Here is a 19,067-nt window from a genome sequence, read left to right as displayed (position 1 = left end):
GGGGGGCATCCTGGGCATTTGCCCCGGGCGCAGCCGATAGGGGGCGCCATCGGGCTGCCTGATGCGGTGGTCCAAGGAGGAGACTCCCCGTCGGCGACATTCTGCAGCCCCCATACTCAAATTCTCCCGTTCTCTGAGCCGGCTGTCAAACTGACAGCTGGCGCAGAGAAAGTGCTGCGCGTCTGTGTACTAGCGTCAGGCAGTGAGGCAGCATTGCGGTTGGTGTGGTAAGTGCTCCAAAAGGGTAATGGAGCTGAAGACACCACTGACTGTGCAAGGGAAGATTGGGGGATGGCTGCAGAGTCCCATGGAATGGATAGGGAGGGAGCAGGGGGAGTAAATTTACTGAGGACAGTGTGTGAGGACTCAGAGCAAGGCCAGGGTGCAGACATATTCATGTGGTGTGGTGGAGAAAGATGAGGAACATATATGGGGAGGAGGGGAAAACCTGAGAAGGACATTATGGGGGAAACCTGAGGACATTATGGGGAAAACTTGAGGATATTATGGGGGAATCCTGAGGACATTATGGGGGAAATCTGAGGACATTATGAGGGAAACCTGAGGACATTATGGGGGAAACCTGAGGATATTATAGGGGCAACCTGAGTACATTATGGGGGAAACCTGAGGACATTATGGGGGAAACCTGGGGACATTATGGGGGAAACCTGAGAACATTATGAGGGAAACCGGAGGACATTATGGGGGATTGGGGGCAGAAACATGAGGACATTATGGGGGCAAAAACCTGAGGACATTATAGGGATAAGTGGGGAAAAGGGAACATAATGTGTGGGGGGATTTTGAGTGGGGATGGGGGAACATAATGTGTGTGGGGATTTTGAGTGGGGATGGGGGAACATAATGTGTGGGGGGATTTGGAGTAGGGATATTTAATGTGTGGGAGGATTTGGAGTGGGGATGGGGGATACTTATGTGTGTGGGGAGATTTGAGGACACAAATGAAGAGTGTATGTATGAGGGCATGTATGAGAAAACAGTATGGGGGATGAGTGCAGACACAGTATGGTGAGTGGGGGATGGGTGCAGACAGTATGGGGAGCCAAATGGGTAAATGTATGTGGACACAGTATGAGTAGCGATGGAAAAAATCTATGTTGACACAATATGGGGAGTGAGGGTGATGGGATGTGTGCAGACACAGTATGGGGAGTCAGGGGTATGCGTGAGCAGCCAGTATAGAGAGTGAGGGGGTAATAATATGTGAGACAGTATGGTGAACAGGTGGGATGTTAGAGGAGACAGTATGAGGAGGGATGGGAATAGTGTGAGGAGACAGAATACACTGTATTGTAGATATTTTTATTTAGGAGCATTATAATGACACTTCTATCTTTAAGGGCATCGTGTGGAGATTTGCTGCAGAAGACCGGAGAAGATAGAAGTCTGCAGAGACGGCTGTGGATGAGAAAACTCATCAAGGGGTCTGGACAAGAAGAAAAGAAGAACGACTCCAGAGACGACGTCATCTATAAGGTACCTGGATGTAAATATTATTTGTGATACTGACTCTTTCTCATGTTTTTATTTATGTTAGAAACATTAAAGGGGTTGACCAGGTTTGTGCTGAGTCTGCAGACATTCTATGTGACTGCAGACTTCTGAATTCTCACAGTGCTCACTGAAAGCTGTTAGGATTCTCTCGTGCCAGTAATTTACATACATGCGGTCACATGCTGACTAGACATGTGTGGCCTCACTCAGTGAAAATGAACGGAGCAAGGCCGGGCACGTCTAGTTGGAATGTGGCCAGAAGTATATAAATCACATGCTTGTGCTGACATGACCGTGTACTCTTGCCATCTTGCCACCGGTACGGGAGAATCCTAAGTGTGCAGTGCACTCGTGGTGAGAATTCAGAATCTGCAATGTCAGGATTCAGCTCTGCAGGTTCCAGTAGTCATCACATGGACACTTCACTCATATGCGATTTTCATACTTATGGTCTTGTGACAACGAGCTTCTCTTCCTGCTTCTTTCAGTTTTTCATTGAACATTGAGATCATTAGGGAGAGCAGCTCGTCAGTTCATGACCAAGTTTGGAAATCGCATATGTACTGGGTGGGGGGGGGCGCCAAACCGACTTCTTGCCTCGGGTGCCAGAAAGCCTAGATACACCTCTGTATCCCACTATCCAGGTAAGGTGGAGACACCTGACCACACTCCAACACTCACATCCCAAACGCACACCAGTAGTGTAGTAGAGCAACCTTGGTGGCTCCCTGCTTGGAACACGAAGAGTGCTGGGAGGTGGGTGGAGCTTAAACTGCATAAGAGAGTGGGAGAATATTAGGAAAGGGTCAGTCTGTGAGAGAAGATCCCCTGAGAGGGATGGAGTGAAGGAAGTGCTGCAGCAGACTCCTGTGACCTGGACCTGCTGGCACAGGAAAGAGCCATAGAAAGCCTGTCCTTCAGAGGGAAGATAGTTTAGTACGGAACGTAAGAAGAAGAAGAGAACTAAGGACTAAGGTCAAAGCAGAGCCCTTCCTCAAGTTTGAAGCGCATGGCCGGGGTCCAGTCCCCGAGGCTGTATGGATACTGATGTTCCTGCAGCAGACACCGGAGGAATCGAAGTTGTCACCACTTTATTCCCACCTAAGACTTGGGGGCACAACAGCAACGTGAGTGAGCCGGGACTTGAGAGCAAGGAGTCCCCGAAGCAGGCTACAGCTGTCTGCCGTACAAGTAGAGTTCTAAGTAACATCAAGAAGGAGGAACTTGAGTTTAATACGCAACTACATGTAATTCAGATTAGGCGCTAGTGTGGAGACGTTCAGAGAAGGCACATGTTGGAGGAGTGCTGGAAGGGTGTACTTTACCTTGCCTGGGAGTTGGATGAGCCCTTGACCTGGAGGACATGACACAGAAGTGGGCACCTGTATGCACAACAGACTGTGAGTAAAGCTTTGGAGCTACATGCCCTTGTGTCCTCCTCTTATTCTTGCGCCTTACACCCGGCTCTGCTACATCTGCTTCTTTACACCATCTCCCCACTTGCCAACCTCATCTACTCTGCCCTGGGACTACAGCTCCACCTGTGGGGAGCTTCAACATCATTGCTGCACCATAACATCTGTCCCAGAGAAGCAACCCTGCAGCGCTGGTCAAACTGACCAGAAACCACAGGTGGCGTCACGAATCATCTCAACAACTTTATCCCCATCACTCTACCCCTTTTACATTGACCGCCTGAGGCCACGGACCGGGTCACTGCCACTGTGACATCTCCCATTGTAATCAACGGGCCCGGCACCGAGTACCCCACGGCCTCTGGGGGCGAGTCACATGCACCTTGCAATATTGATATTTGGCCCATGGAGGTAGAATATATTGCTTTGTGAAGTAGTTGCATACCCTAAAGAAGTCCAAGGACATAATTTCTGTGTATCAGCAATTGGGGCCAGTAAGAGAACAGCCACAGCTCTCAATTCCTCTGGATGGATGTCAGTTACGTTCGTAGGAGAGGAGAGTGAAGCCAGAGCTGATTGGCAGCAGGGATTGTGTGACATAACAATGTCACATGGACCCTGGGAGAGACATGGTCGATACCGGAGATGAGTATCAGTCAGCAGAGCGTTGGTGCCTATTATGCTCTATGCAACTCAAAACTCACCCTGCTACTCTATATGGTCTGCCACTTTGTGGCTGAGCTATTGTAGTTTCTTCCACCTTCCAATAATGACCCACACAATTGATAACGGAATATTTAGAAAGTAAGACATTTCATGAACTGACTTATTACAGTGGTGGCGTCCCATCAGTATCATGATCCATTGAGCTGCTCTATAGAACGACTCGTTCTTTCACAAATGCATGCAATGATTTAGGCCTCATACAGGTGTCTGTTTTCTTATAGATAGATCTCATACCGATTATGGTGTATGGTGCTGCTCACATGTGTGGTCATACAAAAAGCATGTCCGTTTTTAATCACAGATCAAAATCACCCATCACGGATGGCATCTGTACAATCCATGGGCTGTCCATTTTTTACACTGTAATAGGTAAGAAAAACTTTGCAATTTTTTGGGGGCTTACAAGAAAATCACTGATGGTAATCGGTGGCCAAAAGCTGATGAAAATTGATCCATTTTTCATGTATGACAAAAAAGAGTCTGACTGAGGCCTAAGAGTTGTGACTGAAGCAGGGTTACTTTCTATATATTGGTATGTACAACTATACCACTATCTTAACTCACTTTTTCAACGTCACCGAGCACAAATCATGACAATTTTAGCTCTGGTTCATCTATTAATATATATTTTTGTCATAATTTGGCAACCAAAATGAAATGGATCTTAGTTGATAACAGCACATCTTCCCGGTTACACGGAGTTATTTTTATAGAACCGTCATCTGCAAATGGCCTGTGGAATTGCTGGCAAAGGTTTCAAGGGAATATAGCCGCATCAGAAGGAGACAGAGCAATGAGTGACTCAATGTGGCCTCACTATATAATAAAGTGCATTGTCCCAGTATCTCCGCCGTGCAGGTCTCCTGAACTCCCTGCTCTATCTCTGGTCATATAATCCCTCAACTACTACTTGGTAATCTTCCCTTTAAACATTAAACATTTTTTTAGTGCAATATACAATAACCCATTGAGGAGGTAGATTGTTTTTAGCTAGCGGCAGTCTTATCGGTACAGTACTGGACCTCATGATCAAAACTGTCTAAAAGAAAAACTGCCTTTGTTTCCCATTGCACCGAATCAGAGCTCTGCTTTCATTTCCAAAATTGCTATGAGAAAATGAAAGCTGCAATGTGATTGGTTGCCCAGGACAGTTAATTTTTCAGACCGTTTTGATCAATCTGGCCCATTGTGTGGTCTGTTGGTGAATGTGTAAGGAGATGGACATACTGCCAACGTTACCCCTTGAAGAACAAGTGTATTATAGTAGACTAGTCCAGAGTGGGAGGTGCTAAGATGAAAGGAATAAGACAGTTTCCCGCCAGGATGTCAGATAGGGTCCAATGTGCATCTGAAGTAGATCTAAGGTCTAGACAGTAGCACTGCCACATGATGTGGGTGTCTTGAAGTGAGGGAGGACCAATACAGTGGTAATTGTGAAACAAAGCCAAAAGGAAAGGAGAACCGATGGAAGGACAAAGTGGTTAATAGGAGACGGGTCCCAGGAGAGAACACCTAGCAGTACGGTCCTGAGTTTACCAGCTATCTACTGTATATAATCCCCACCAAGTTATCGTTCAGTAAAAAGTTTATTTTTTCCTGGTGGTCTCGCTCATTGAACTGTTCAACATCTGGTCCTGGCTAACCCAAGTCATCCGTAACAAGCGGCCTCTGCAAGGGTGTAGCGCCCCCATCCAGGACCCCCAATTTCACACACAATGCGGGTCCTAAGAGATGAGTACTTCTCCCATGGCGTCCGCCCCGCACCACGTACCAAATATGTGCCATTATTATTAATCCCTTCCTGCACTTTACGTGTATGAGTGAATGTGTGCACGTAAGGCGAGGGCTCAGGAGGTGAGCCAGCTCCAAGCAGGACAGATACAGCTGGCATATTACGTTAACTGCAGTGACCAGGGCTAACGCCGGTCACTGCTGTTCAAGCGTTTAGATGGCACCGTCAATCACTTATAGTGACATTTAAATACCTTGGTCACTAGAACACTTGATTACTAGTGCCCATACGCCCCCTGACGCATTCTCGGGATGTTGATGAGTTACTATAGCACTTGGGGACCTATAAAAGGCCCCAGTGGCTGCCATCTCTGTCCTCCATTCGATTGGCTGGGCTTCATAGGAAATCATCAATTTCATTATATATTACAGTGATGTAGTTTTGCAGAATATAGAAGGTTCAAGTGCACTATGGGGATTAAAAAATATATTGAAAGTTCATAATTAATTGTTTTAAAAATAATAAAAACAAAAAGTTCAAATCCCTCCCTTTTCAAAGTTCAAAAAGAAAAAAATAAACCTTTGTCAAATCCATAAAAATCTGTACTTTGAAAATATTACCGTATATCAAGTAGCTCAAACGGCAAGCCATGCACAGAGAAAAATTAAATGTCAGAATTGCCATTTTTTTGGTCACCACATCTACCCCAAAAACAGCAATAAAAAAAGTTGTATGAATCCAAAAATGGTATCAATAAAACTACAACTCAAACACAGTACTTATGTTGCTCTTATCGAAAGTAAAATAAAAAAGTTATGGGTCTCCGAAAAAGGTGACAACAATCTTTTTTTTGTTTGCTTTTGCTTTTTTGACCAATAAAATAATAATAATTATAAAAAAAAAAACGAATAAAGTCTGGTAATGATGTAATCTGACTTATCTGAAGAATCATATTACCAGGTCCTTTTTAGACGCTGTAAAAAGGAAACTCAATAAACAGTGTGGGAATTGCATCATTATACGATCCAACTTTTCCCACAAAAAAAAAAAAAGTTATCGTAGACTACGTCAAGGAAAAAAAATTATAGCTTTCGTAAGAAAAGTAGAAAAAAAAAGAAAAAACTAAACTGCAAAATGGTAAAAAATATCCCGGTCAAGGAAGTATTAAAATCTCTATAAATACAGATTACGCTGTGTAAAAAAGTACCACAGCGAGCATGTGATTTCGATAAATCCCATCCGCTCTGTTAGATGCTGTGTTTTTGACACAGCAAAAATACAAAGAGTCAAAAACTCACCAGAAGCTCATTGTGGGAATGTAGCTGTATACATATCATACCTTATGTGTCATCTTGTTAATAGATGTACATATCGTATTCAAAAACACCCAGCAGTAGCCAAAACCAAATGTCAGCCTGCAGACCAAGCAGAGTAGTCTGGCTCATTGGACACGGATTAGTTTTCAACACCTCCGGTATCAACTTTGACTGCCAACAGACTGAAAAGCAGCACAGCAGTCAGTGAAGGGGGAGTTTGTTACAAGGTGATGAAATCAGCTTCAGGCAGTATGGCTGACAAGCTCTTATGGCATGGCGGCCCTTTTTTTTTTTTTTAGCTTTTATACTTTTGGGCACAGTTTACACTCTTCAAAGCATGGAACTGCTTGCTCTGTATTAATTTACAGTGGGTACGGAAAGTATTCAGACCCCTTTAAATTTTTCATTCTTTGTTTCATTGCAGCCATTTGGTAAATTCAAAAAAGTTCATTTTCTTCTCATTAATGTACACTCTGCACCCCATCTTGACTGGAAAAAAACAGAAATGTAGAAATTTTTGCAAATTTATTAAAAAAGAAAAACTGAAATATCCTGGCTAGTACGGCCATGAGTCTTCTTGGGAATGATGCAACAAGTTTTTCACACCAGGATTTGGGAATAGTCAGATTTTCACCAGTGTTTTTGGTCATTGTATCTGTTTTTACAATCAGTGTCATGAGTTTTCCACACATTAAAAAAAAAAAAATGATGGACGTTTTTCTGGTTTTTCCTGTCAAGCAGTTTCTCTTATACTCACTTCTCTTAGGCCCTCACCTGAATACTTACAGCACCTCCACTCTAGATGGTATATGCTTCTTCTGGCATTGAGGCCCATGCTGTGACATAAGAGGAGACAATGACATGCGTCGCCTCTCACATGCCTCAGCCCCTGGAAGAAACAAAAATCGTCCAGAGAGGAGGACCGAAGAGCTGCAGCAGAATAACAAGCAGCTTAAGAAGTTAGGTAAGGACCTAGGAGAGGATAGTATAAAGTGAGTTATTTTTTTAAAGGGAATCTGTCACCCTTTTTTGAGATCTCATATAATGATATCATTCAATTGTGTGTCACATAAGGATTCTCTTAGTACTTTTGCTTCCCCCTGACCCCGCACCTTTCATGCATAAATACCTTTTTTATATCGGTTCAGATGTATGTAAACTGCCGCGGTCCGGTCCGCTGGGCGGGGCTTATTCACCTGCTCCCCCCCTCCCTGTCTTGCTCTACACAAGAAGAAATGCGAAGAGCAAGACAGGGAGGGAAGGAGCAGGTGAATAAGCCCCGCCCAGCGGACCGGACCGTGGCAGTTTACATACATCTGAACCGATATAAAAAAAGGTATTTATGCATGAAAGGTGCGGGGTCAGGGGGAAGCAAAAGTACTAAGAGAATCCTTATGTGACACACAATTGAATGATATCATTATATGAGATCTCAAAAAAGGGGTGACAGATTCCCTTTAACCCCTCTGCCCTCACCTCTGCATATTATGCCTTGGGTTCTGGAGAGACCTCAGAGCATAATTAACTGCATGCAGTGCACTTTTGAATTTGTAATGAATATATTGAGACTTAATCGAATAAAGGTCACATTATACAATTAAAGAAAATCGGTGTTTGCTAGTATGGGGAAGGTGACTTGACGGACAGACGTGACTGGAAGTAGGAGGGGACGATGTTTGCACAGTAGACAGGGATTGGCAATGACAGAAAGGTAATAGCAGGGAAAGACAGAAAAGGGAGTGCAGTACCGAGATTTGACCACAAGATAGCAGGGAGGAGTGTAGTTCAGGACTTAACATCAGCTTATGGCTATAGAAACTGCTTAGTCATGGGGGGTGGGGAGATAGGAACCCAGGAGGGAAATTCCCAGTGAGGGGATAAATAGGACTGGTTGGGGTTTCAGAGGCGAGGTTAGTCTCGGGAGGAGCTCAGCAGAGGAAGACTCAGGACAGAAGACGGAGAACTGTGAAGAGCTCGACCAGGGGACTGACAAGGGAAGACAGTCAGGGGGTGGCCCTGACACGACGTACCGCAGGACAGACGAGGCCCCGGGAGTACCGACTGGACGACGACCTAGGGCAGGTGAAGTGCTGGCGGTAGATTGGTCTAGGACAGCCCCAGCGAAAGATCAGCGAGGGACGTCATCACGACTAAAGGAGAGGTGAAAGGTACCCGGGCCTGGGAACAGAAAGCTGTAAAGGAACTGCGGTGCAAGGCTAAGGTTGTCAGGAGGACAGCAAATAAACCCGGATCTGTTACAACTGAATTCTGCCTCCGACTCGTCTTTGCCGCGTCCGGTCGTGGTAAGCAGTGGACCACCCCCCAATCCGGCCCCCTACCACACTAACTCATTGGGTACGTGAATGAGCCCTAATACTGAGGGATTCCACCAAATACGATGATGAGAGCCATGAAAGACGATGCTGATGTACATCATGGTATGAACAATGACATAACTTACTAACAAATGATGTTTCTCCCAGGTAGCCTCTACGTCTTAGGATAACTTCTAAATGCTTGGCATCTTCATTCACCAAATAGTGCTCCTTCTCTAAAGAGATCCATGCCCAGTTGAGACGAAAATGCTGATTCTTCAGTTTATTTCCTCCTGCAAAATATAGAGTCGCAGTTTAGCATCATCATTTTCTTAAACAATTGCAGTTTGTCCAACAAATCTATGAAAACAACACACAGTTTATGATTGGCACCAGTCTTAACACTGTACACACGCTGCCTGTGGGAAATAAATGTACTAGAAGAGTGTAAGAGTGCAAACCAAGGATTTTCTGTTCAGCTGGCTCTAGCTACTTGGAATGTCATGATGCAGGAACACCTTTAGCTGCCCTTTCAAAATGACAACGGAACATAGAATCTTATATCGTTAGCGTTGGAAGGGACCTCCAGGGTCACCGTGTCCAACCCCCTGCTCAATGCAGGATTCACTAAACCCTCTCAGACAGATGTCTGTCCATCCTTTGCTTGAAGACTTCCATTGAAGGAGAACTCACCACCTCTCGGGGCAGCATGTTCCACTCATTGATCACTCTCACTGTCAAAAAGTTTTTTCTAATATCTAAACTGTATGTTCTCCCTTTTGTGAGGCAGGAACAGGCGTTATATGCGAGGGTCGTTATGTGTCCCCCAGGAGGCGCACAGAAGCGTACTGAGGCAGCAGGGGTGCATTGCAGGGACAGGTGTAGCTGTGATTGCAGTGCAAAATAAAAGTAAGTTTTGGTCTTTGGCAAGCTATTTGTCCAAGGCAGATTTAAGAAAACGTGCATGGGCTTTTATTTTTGGAGCGGACTACAGGATGGTAGTGGGGCGGTCCGCTTCCTCCAGGTCGGCTCTTACAAGTGGCCTATGGCCACAGATTCCTTGTAAAAACCATGCAGGAAAAGGGTTGGGTGTGTCAGTGTTGGTTTGCAATCTTGCAGAGCAGGTGGCTCTGAAAAGCTCCACCTGTGTTTGTTAACATCGAGCCAAGCGGAGCCAAAATGCCTGGCACCCCTCAGCGTCGCATGGTGGTACAGTCGCCCATGGCAACCGGTCTTTGATACCGACTGTCTTGATTCCCGGCTGCGATTCGGAGGCAACGTGTGCTGTTTACATTGTGAGTTTTGACATTAAAACACGTTTATTTTTGAACTTTCCTGGGTCACTGCCTGTCTGTCACACTGCACCAACCCTGCTGCACTGCACCAACCCTGTTGCACTGCATTTCCCCCCCTTCAGTTTCATTTCACAAAATTGCTGTGCATTTGTGATGGGAGAGCGTGCTCGGATAAGGTGTCATCCGATCATGCTTGTGTGCTAACCATATGACTTTGGCGTGCTTGAATAATATAATAATCTTTATTTTTATATAGCGCTAACATATTCCGCAGCGCTTTACAGTTTGCACACATTATCATCGCTGTCCCCGATGGGGCTCACAATCTAAATTCCCTATCAGTATGTCTTTGGAATGTGGGAGGAAACCGGAGAACCCGGAGGAAACCCACGCAAACACGGGGAGAACATACAAACTCCTTGCAGATGTTGTCCTTGATGGGATTTGAACCCAGGACTCCAGCACTGCAATGCTAGCCACTGAGCCACCATGCTGCCCATATGTTTGAGTCCCAACCGCAGCCGCAACACATGTCGGGATTGTCTGTATGTTAGGCAGTCCATGCATGTCATGCGGCTGTCGATCAGCCACGAGACATACAGCTGCAGGGACTGGAACATATTTTTCGAGAACGCTGAACTCACTCGTTTAAATAACGCCTTATCCCAGCATTCTCGCTCATCACTACTCTGCACATGTTCAGTCTTTTGTTACTTCTTTTACTCATTTCAGAGTTTGGAAAGAAGTAGTAACATGTTATGGTTTAAACAGAAAAAAGACGCTGGACAAACAATGGTAAAATTGCCAGTGATGCAATTTCAGGAAAAAGACATCCGACTTTCCTGAAGCGGCTTCACCTTGGAAAACCTATAGGATCCCGTGCGCACATAATGCATGAGTTTTTAATTGTCAGCGTTTTCAAAATCCACAATTGCTGCCAGGTAGTGGAAACATTCTGGTTTAGATACAGAAGCTAAAAACCTGCCTGATCATGTACAACTGACATACAGTAGGTCTCAGTTACACTTAGGATATACTGTATTTGGTTTTTTTGCTACAGTTTCATGAAAATCAATGTTAACAACATTTTAGGATGCTGTATAAAATGTTTTAATTCAGCAAGCAGTTTGTAGAAATTGTGAAAATGACAGTAGTGGAAAACCTCTTTAAGGCTATGTGCACACGCTGCGGTTTTTGCTGCGGATCCGCTGCGGTTTTGACCCTGCGGATCTGCAGCAGTTCTGCAGACAGTGTACAGTAGCATGTAAATCTATGTGATTTACAATCTGCTGTGCACATGCTGCGGATTTTTAACTGCGGAAAAGCTGCGGTTTTGAATCCGCAGAAAGAAATGACATGTCACTTCTTTTCTGAGGATTCTGCTGCTGTTTACCATCTCCTCCATTGTAGAGGTGATAAACCGCAGGCCAATCCGCAGGTAAAACCGCAGGTCATTTTACCTGTGGTTCCGCAGATACCAATCCGCAGCGTGTGCACATAGCCTAAAGAGAGCTTACACTTTCTTGTAACTTTACATGTAAGACTAATACTATTTATGGCCTTTATATTACTTTTATTTTCAATTTTTAGCAGTTTTCCCCTCTGCACTAAAAATATTTTCTTTTTACCTTTTACTCCTGCTTCTCCCACTCCCTCACTATATAGACTTTTATAGGAAGAAGGTGTAATTTGACCTTTCACTGAAGACCGATTTGTAGACAGATCGACTCACTCGGCTGCTCAAAGAGGAACACTTTCCGCTTAAGTTTTCAACTGGTTCATTAAAAACATACAGCATAAACCAGTCCAAAATTGGCTAAAGAAACCTACCTAATTTTCCCTTCAGGCATAACAGGAAAAAAAACAGGCAGTACAGTCTGCTGCGGGGTTTGCCCGCTCAGGGAAACAAAACAAGGCTCAGCCCTCTCTTCAACAAGAGCACAGCTCTGGAGAACGAATCTCCAGACACACCAAACACTGAGTCCAAAGGCTCCACATTCATTTTCCAAACCACACCCTGGAGTGGAGATATAGTGAACTGCCTGTCACCCAATCTTCAGATGTTCACCAAAACCGAGCCTGAATATGGCCTATTAAAACCTCTCTGCACATAACATGCTGGAGCATATTTTTGGGTTCATATAACTGAGGCTAACATCCTCAGTGACACATATTTCCCCTTCAGTATTTTGCAGTGACCTTCTCACAACATATTTAGAGAGGAAAATGGGGAAGGAAACATTTTTATTTTATAAGATACATTAAAAACTTTCTTATCTTTACTTTCTATACTTTTTTTTTCATCAATTTTACAAGTGTGATTAATATTTAAGCTTGAGGCAGGACTAAACCCCCCAAAAATTGTCTGCCTGGCAAAATATTTCCATGCTGCATCTCTTTAGAAAGTTATTATTAGAATTTTGATTGGAGAGAGGAGCTTTCTTTAGCTTGACATGGCCTAGTTCTCTGCCTGCTGACCATCACATAACTTTGTCCTCTGTGATCTCTGTAACGTAAAAGCTTCTTTGATAAATGAATGATGAAAAATAATCTTATCTCAGGCTCAAGTAACGCTACACATATCTTTTTGGTCTCATTGATCCCAATCGAGAGTCTTAGTAGAAGGTGAGATGTGCATCGTTGCCCCCTTTATCTTCACCGGAAAGAGGATTTGTAAAGGCACTTCTAATTGAAAGAGGATGGGGGATTATCGAATCATGAATTGTATCAGCTGGTCTCTCACAAAGAACCAACAGAATCCAAAATGGGGACTACACACATCCAAAAGCAGGTGACACCTAAAGTTCACGCAGCTGCTTTTTTTACACAATCTCCCTAAAAAGATATCAGATGATATCAGAGGTATTGTCCACTTTCCCTTTCCTAGAAAAAATTTCAGCGAAAGCAGCTATAGGGCTCATGTGGAATAGCAATGTCACGCGGGCTCTAGGAGACCTGGCGCTGACATCACTGGAATGGCGCCAGTGTGACCGGTGAGTATGTGTTATTTTTGTTTTACAAGGGGGAGTGATTATTAAAAAAGCATACTTACAAATCATCGTTCTCAGCAGCACATTTTCATGAGTAAACAAGACATGTAGCACTAAGGAAATTGAGATTCTATGAGCAATCTGTTACCAATTGTTCTGTGCACATTGTAAGTGCTGTCGGCCTGTCTAAACTGGCTAGTAGAAAAAACCTCGATCTAGCAAGCAGTCGACTGGTGGTCATATTAACTACCACTGCTCCACTGATTCTGGAACAGTTTTTCTTCTTTTCCTGTGCCCATCCATTCCAAAATTATGCCCCCTGGTAACAACGATGAAAATTTTCTCTTCAACTACAGTGCTGTGCAAATTAATTGGGACAATGCATTTTTTTTAAGTAAAATCGTAAGTTGGTTACCAGTCAGTGATTCAAACCAGTTTTATCTTCTTTGAACAGGCACTCACACCTGTTCAAAGCAGTTAAAACTGGTTTGAATCACTGACTGGTAACCAACTTACGATTTTACTTAAAAAAAATACTTTGTCCCAATTAATTTGCACAGCACTGTAACTGGGTGTAAACTCCACAGCTTCTTTAGGGGTGTTTGATTTTTCTCCTCTATGACATTGGCCAATCAAAACACGGCCACAATGCAGAAGGGAAACATTCAACATCCACAGTGAAGGTCAGAGCTGGAGCCTGAAATGACGCTTATTTCTCATCAAAAAAAGAGGTGGAGTCGTGCAGCTCGATCCAAATGAAATACATTATGATTAAGAACGCATACAGAGTCTGAAACGCGTTGATGATCTGTATCCATTCACCTCTCTACTATGAATTTTAAATATTTGAAATAAAGTGCAAATTGTAACCCATTTGGATTGAGATTGACAACTCCACCTTTTCTTTCACTCGATCACTGCCTTGCAACAGCTTCTGTTCCAGGTTCTCCAAAATCCCAATTTGATAACATAGGGGAGCTGGTGATTTCCATTTTTACCTTTGCCTCACGTGACCACTCTGAGAACATGGCAGTCACCATGTTCCTTCAAGGTATTGGAGCAACAGCTCTGGAGAGTTGGCACACTAGACACAAATGTGTTAGGCCTCATTCATATGTCTGTTTTTCACGTATGTGTTCTATCCATGGTTTTCATTAATACAACACGTTATTGTCTACAGGGCATGTTCACATGTCCGTTTTCTATTGGAATCACTGATGAAAATCACCTATACAAGGCTATGGGCCCGTGGAAATCATTGACAGCACATGGATGTCTTCAGTGTGCAGTGTGCGTGACTCACTGCAATGATTTGGAAAATCTTTGCAGCTTATTAATTATTTTTATATAATGGAAAATTACTGATGATGGTAAAGACTAACACCTGACCAAACACTGATGACACTGATCAAAGACATTGATCACATTGGGACTGTTTTTACATAAGTGGAAAAAATCACTGATGTCTGAATGAGGCCTTCAAAGGTGGGAAGGCCATGTTTTAATTGCCCCTGTCGTAGAGGAGAATAAGCAATCAACCCACTGAGAAGTCCTATGGTATACGCCCAGTTAGTTGAAGGGAAAATGTGCACATTTATTTCTGAGGGCATAAATTTTGAACAAAATGGCATGCAGGATCAGTTGAGCAAAGTCAACCAGAAGAGGGACTCTGTTTAAAGGGGGTTGTCTGGCGTTCTCAGTGATCGATGTGAGTAGGTGGCATGTGGGAGACCACAAGTATGTGATTTGCATACATGCAGTCATTTGCCGACTAGACAGCCATGTGCGGCCTTGTTCAATACAAGTAACTTGAGTTGGGATACGTCTGGTGGGAATGTGGCCAGGAGTATTCAAATCGTATACTTGGAGTCACATGAGCACACACTCCAGGCACCAGAGAATCCTCACAACGCACAATGAAGATTCACAAGTCTGCAGTCATTTGTACCCCAAGACCGGACAGCCCCTTTAAACAAAAAAATTGGGGTGAAAGGTTCGCTTTAAGCCAAAATATGAGATAAGTGATCGGATCATGCTGAAATATAACAACACAACTAAGTGAAGAGAACATTTTAGATATTTCTGCAGTCGGATCAAAAATTACAAGTAACAGAAATTAATAAATGATGAGTGGTGCAACATAAAAGCCCAAAACCTTCAGCTCTCATACATCAGTATGTCTGCTGACTTCGGATGTATAGCTGAGAATATGAAGAACAGAATCACTAGCACAATTAGACCACAAGGCAGGTAGAGCGGACATGTTTGGGCGCTAAGACAATAAGCAGTGCAGTCATTTGTCACTGGGGTCCACGCCCTGCGTGTGTGGGTTGTTTTTTTTTTTTTTTTTTACAAAACACCTGGCCATAAATACACTGCCTGCAGCTACAAGCACTTTGTTGGAAGACTGGATGTGCATTCTTAAAATAAACCTCATGGCCTCCGGGCAGATAGTCACACACGGGTGTAATTCCTCTGGTGGCGCCAGACTATTTTCCGTCAGATTACTCGATATAAAAACAAGGGCTGACTGCCTGGGTGACAAGGTGCGAGTATAGGAACATACCTGACAGCAGAAAAAAGTGTGGTGAGCAGGATTAAGGACTGGACTGACAGGAACATGGTGGGGAACGTGTGCAGGCTGCTCTGCTCCAAGCAATTCACCTTCAATTACTGCGATTGAACAAGTCTAACAAGTGCAGTTTATAGTTCATATAGTTCATTAATAATTAGAAAAATTTTGGATTATTTAAAATCCTCAAAAAACAATTGGGCTGATGCATGCATTTGATCAAAGAACTTTATAAGGGAACTATACTTTCAGCAAACTTTGTATAAATCTATAGTTTAGGCAGATATAAGAAACTTCATATTATATATATATATCTTATTAGAGAAATCTGCTTCTATCTCTACTTCTTCCCCTCCCACCTGAACTTGACATACACTTTGGAAAAAAACAGACAGCTCAACTATGATTTGCTCTAGACAAGACGGACTGCCAGCACAGTGAGGTGTCAGCATACATCTCATATACTATACAGAGAGAGAAAGGGGAGGAGACGTGAGGAGCAGAGTGAGAGAACAGGCAGAGGGAGACACAGAAAGATTATGCTGATCTTTCTAACAAGTCTTTTACCTCACTCCAGAGATGGATATACTGTACATCTACACTGCTCAGTAATGATGTGTACGGTAATTTCCTCCAGCTCAGGATGAATCGCAAATTAAGAATAGAGCCCACAGAGAGAAAAACTGATTCAAATGCAGGATATAAAGGATATAATGGATAGAAATTGTGTCATTCTTCATGTACACACATCGGACAGCTTATTCTGAAAAGCTACTTCAAAATACAGTTACCTGATAAACCTATACTAAAAGTTGAAGGAAATTTATGTTTGATGACATTACATTGCTTTGAATACAAGGTAACTGAGGCCTAATGTATACAGAACCCCTATGTAGTCCAGCGCCAGTTGATAACTTTATAATGCATACAAATTTACCTTATTGTCTATCTCATAGGCTTGAAGGGCAGGAACTGGATTTTAGGTTCACAGATGCATGGGTGCCAGATTTTTGGCCTGAGTCTGGTTATTAGCTAATGCTATGGCATCTGTTCATAAATCCTCCTCAAAAACACTTTGAGTTATTTGCACACAACGTCTTTTTCACGAAGGTTAAAGGTGGAATAAGTGATGCAAAACCATCACAAAAAAAGTTGATGTTACTCACAACAATGTAAAATGACATTGCAGTGCACATGTTCTGTCTTTTGTTACTTCTTTTAACCACCTCAGGGTTAGGAAACCGTTAAGTGGTTAAAAGTCGTAAAATCAGTCTTCAGGTGGCTTCCACTAGAAAGTCGCTTGCAAGTCATAATTTACATTATAGAAATAAAGACGCAAAGAAAACAAGGCAAAATTGCTGGCAAAGCCGCTTCAAAAAAGGCTGCCTGCTTTGCCTAGGAAATCTCGGCGACTCCACTTTTGGAATAAAGACACTGTGTTAACATGCCCTAAAAAAATGTAGAAAACTCTTCCTATTAGGCCGGTTTCACACATCAGTGGCTCCGGTAGGTGTAGTGACAGTTTTCTCACGTACCGGAGACACTGAGACATGTAGACTCATTCAAATGAATGGGTCTATGCACATGTCAGCGTATTTTAATGGACCGTGTGTCCGTGTGCAAAACATGGAGACATGTCAGTGTTTGTGGGAGCGCACAGTCCGCAAAACATGCTTCACACTGTTTTCCGTGTTCACGGACTGCCGCCGGGGAAGAAGCGCTATTGTAGGCCGCTGTTCCCCGGCGGATGGTGCTGAACGCGGCTGTCATTCTTCTCTCCTGCTCTGCCGGCAACAGCAAGCGGGAGAGAATGAATGAAAACCCGACATGTAGTCCCCCTCTGTTTATGAACCAACCCGGCAAAATTCACAGCTGGGGGCTGCTATTCTCAGGCTGGTAAGGGGCCATTGATCTTGGCCCCCCCAGCCTAAAAACAGCAGCCCGAAGCTGCCCAGAGAAGGTGCATTTATTAGATGCGCCTATTTTGGAGCTTTGTCGGGTTCTTCCCACTTGCCCTGTAACGGTGGCAAGTGGGGTTAATAAGGGGTTAATGTAACTTTGCTATGGTAAGGTGGCATTAAGCCCGGCTTAGTAATGGAGAGCAGTCATTCATTCTCTCCTGCTCGCTGTTGCTGGCAGGGCAGGAGAGAATGACAGCCGCCGGGAGCAGCAGCTTACAGTAGCGCTTCTTCCCCGGCAGCCGTTCGTGTGGTCCTAATGCAGCACACATGTGGCACACGGAGGTACCACGTATACAGTACACACGGACACGGATAGATCCGGCGCCAATTTGGACGTGTGAGACCGGCCTTAATTTGTAGGAAGTCCCCTTTGCTGTTTCTACGAGAAGCATTTTGAGCATTTTTACCTGAAGAGATTTTGAAAAACAAATATCAGGAAAAAAATCTATGCCACTTTTTTGTAGCAGATCCTGATGCAATCCACTCCAAACAAGGGACTGGGAAATAAAAAGGTGGAAATAAACTCTTCCAAAACTTTTGAAAACTGCTCCAGGAGAAGAAATAAAACTTCCCTAAAAAGTCAACAACAAAAAAAGGAACGTTTTTCACTTAAAAATAACAAAAAAACTTTGAACATAGCTTGAAAGTCCTAGCAAAAAAGGGTCAATTTTGGCGACAATATCTAATCTAGTTCTAGCTGGAAAATGAAAGCTGTGACCAGAAATAAAAGCAGATTCTATGTTTCAAATTGGTTAGCAAAGATGAGATTATTTATTCGTGATCTCATAAAAGTGGATTTTTTAGAAAATATAAAAAATACACTTTAAGGCTACACTTGTTGTTTGCAAAATAGCCATGAATAGTATACATTTTTACAATTCTTTTTTATCAGGACTTTTTTGGTAACACTTTTTTGACAATTTTGCTTTTTAGACATTTTTTTCCTATACAGAAGTCGATAAAAAAAAGCCTGAAAAAACTCCACCATGCTACTTAGTACATACTGCATTTAATAAAAATGGCAAAAATGCTAACAAAAAGCCCACTAAAAGCACACAAACTAGATGCTTAATAGCACCATAGACAGAAACCAGCCAAAAGCCAGAAGAAAAAATTAATCTTTCTGAGGAATTTTAGAGATATTAACTATTTTATTCCTGCTTTTCTCGGTAATTTGGCACAGGAACACATGAATACCACACTCACTCTGTGGAGAAATGCCATGTG

General features: G+C 43.3%; 1 protein-coding gene across 1 annotated transcript in view; it reads right to left on the bottom strand.

The window, feature by feature from the left end:
• Positions 1 to 19,067, bottom strand: part of FREM2 (FRAS1 related extracellular matrix 2) — a 348,626-nt gene that overhangs the window by 185,154 nt on the left and 144,405 nt on the right. The window contains exon 3 of the mRNA XM_073583262.1: positions 9,169 to 9,315. Coding sequence (XP_073439363.1) covers positions 9,169 to 9,315 — 147 coding nt within the window. The remainder of the gene's footprint in view (positions 1 to 9,168; positions 9,316 to 19,067) is intronic.

Source organism: Dendrobates tinctorius, unplaced genomic scaffold (genome assembly GCF_039654945.1).
Source record: "Dendrobates tinctorius isolate UK_male_01 unplaced genomic scaffold, ASM3965494v1 ptg000075l, whole genome shotgun sequence".
NCBI lineage: Eukaryota > Metazoa > Chordata > Amphibia > Anura > Dendrobatidae > Dendrobates > Dendrobates tinctorius.
The sequence above is the reverse complement of the archived record's forward strand: the minus strand, read 5'-3'. Positions and strand labels throughout refer to the sequence as shown.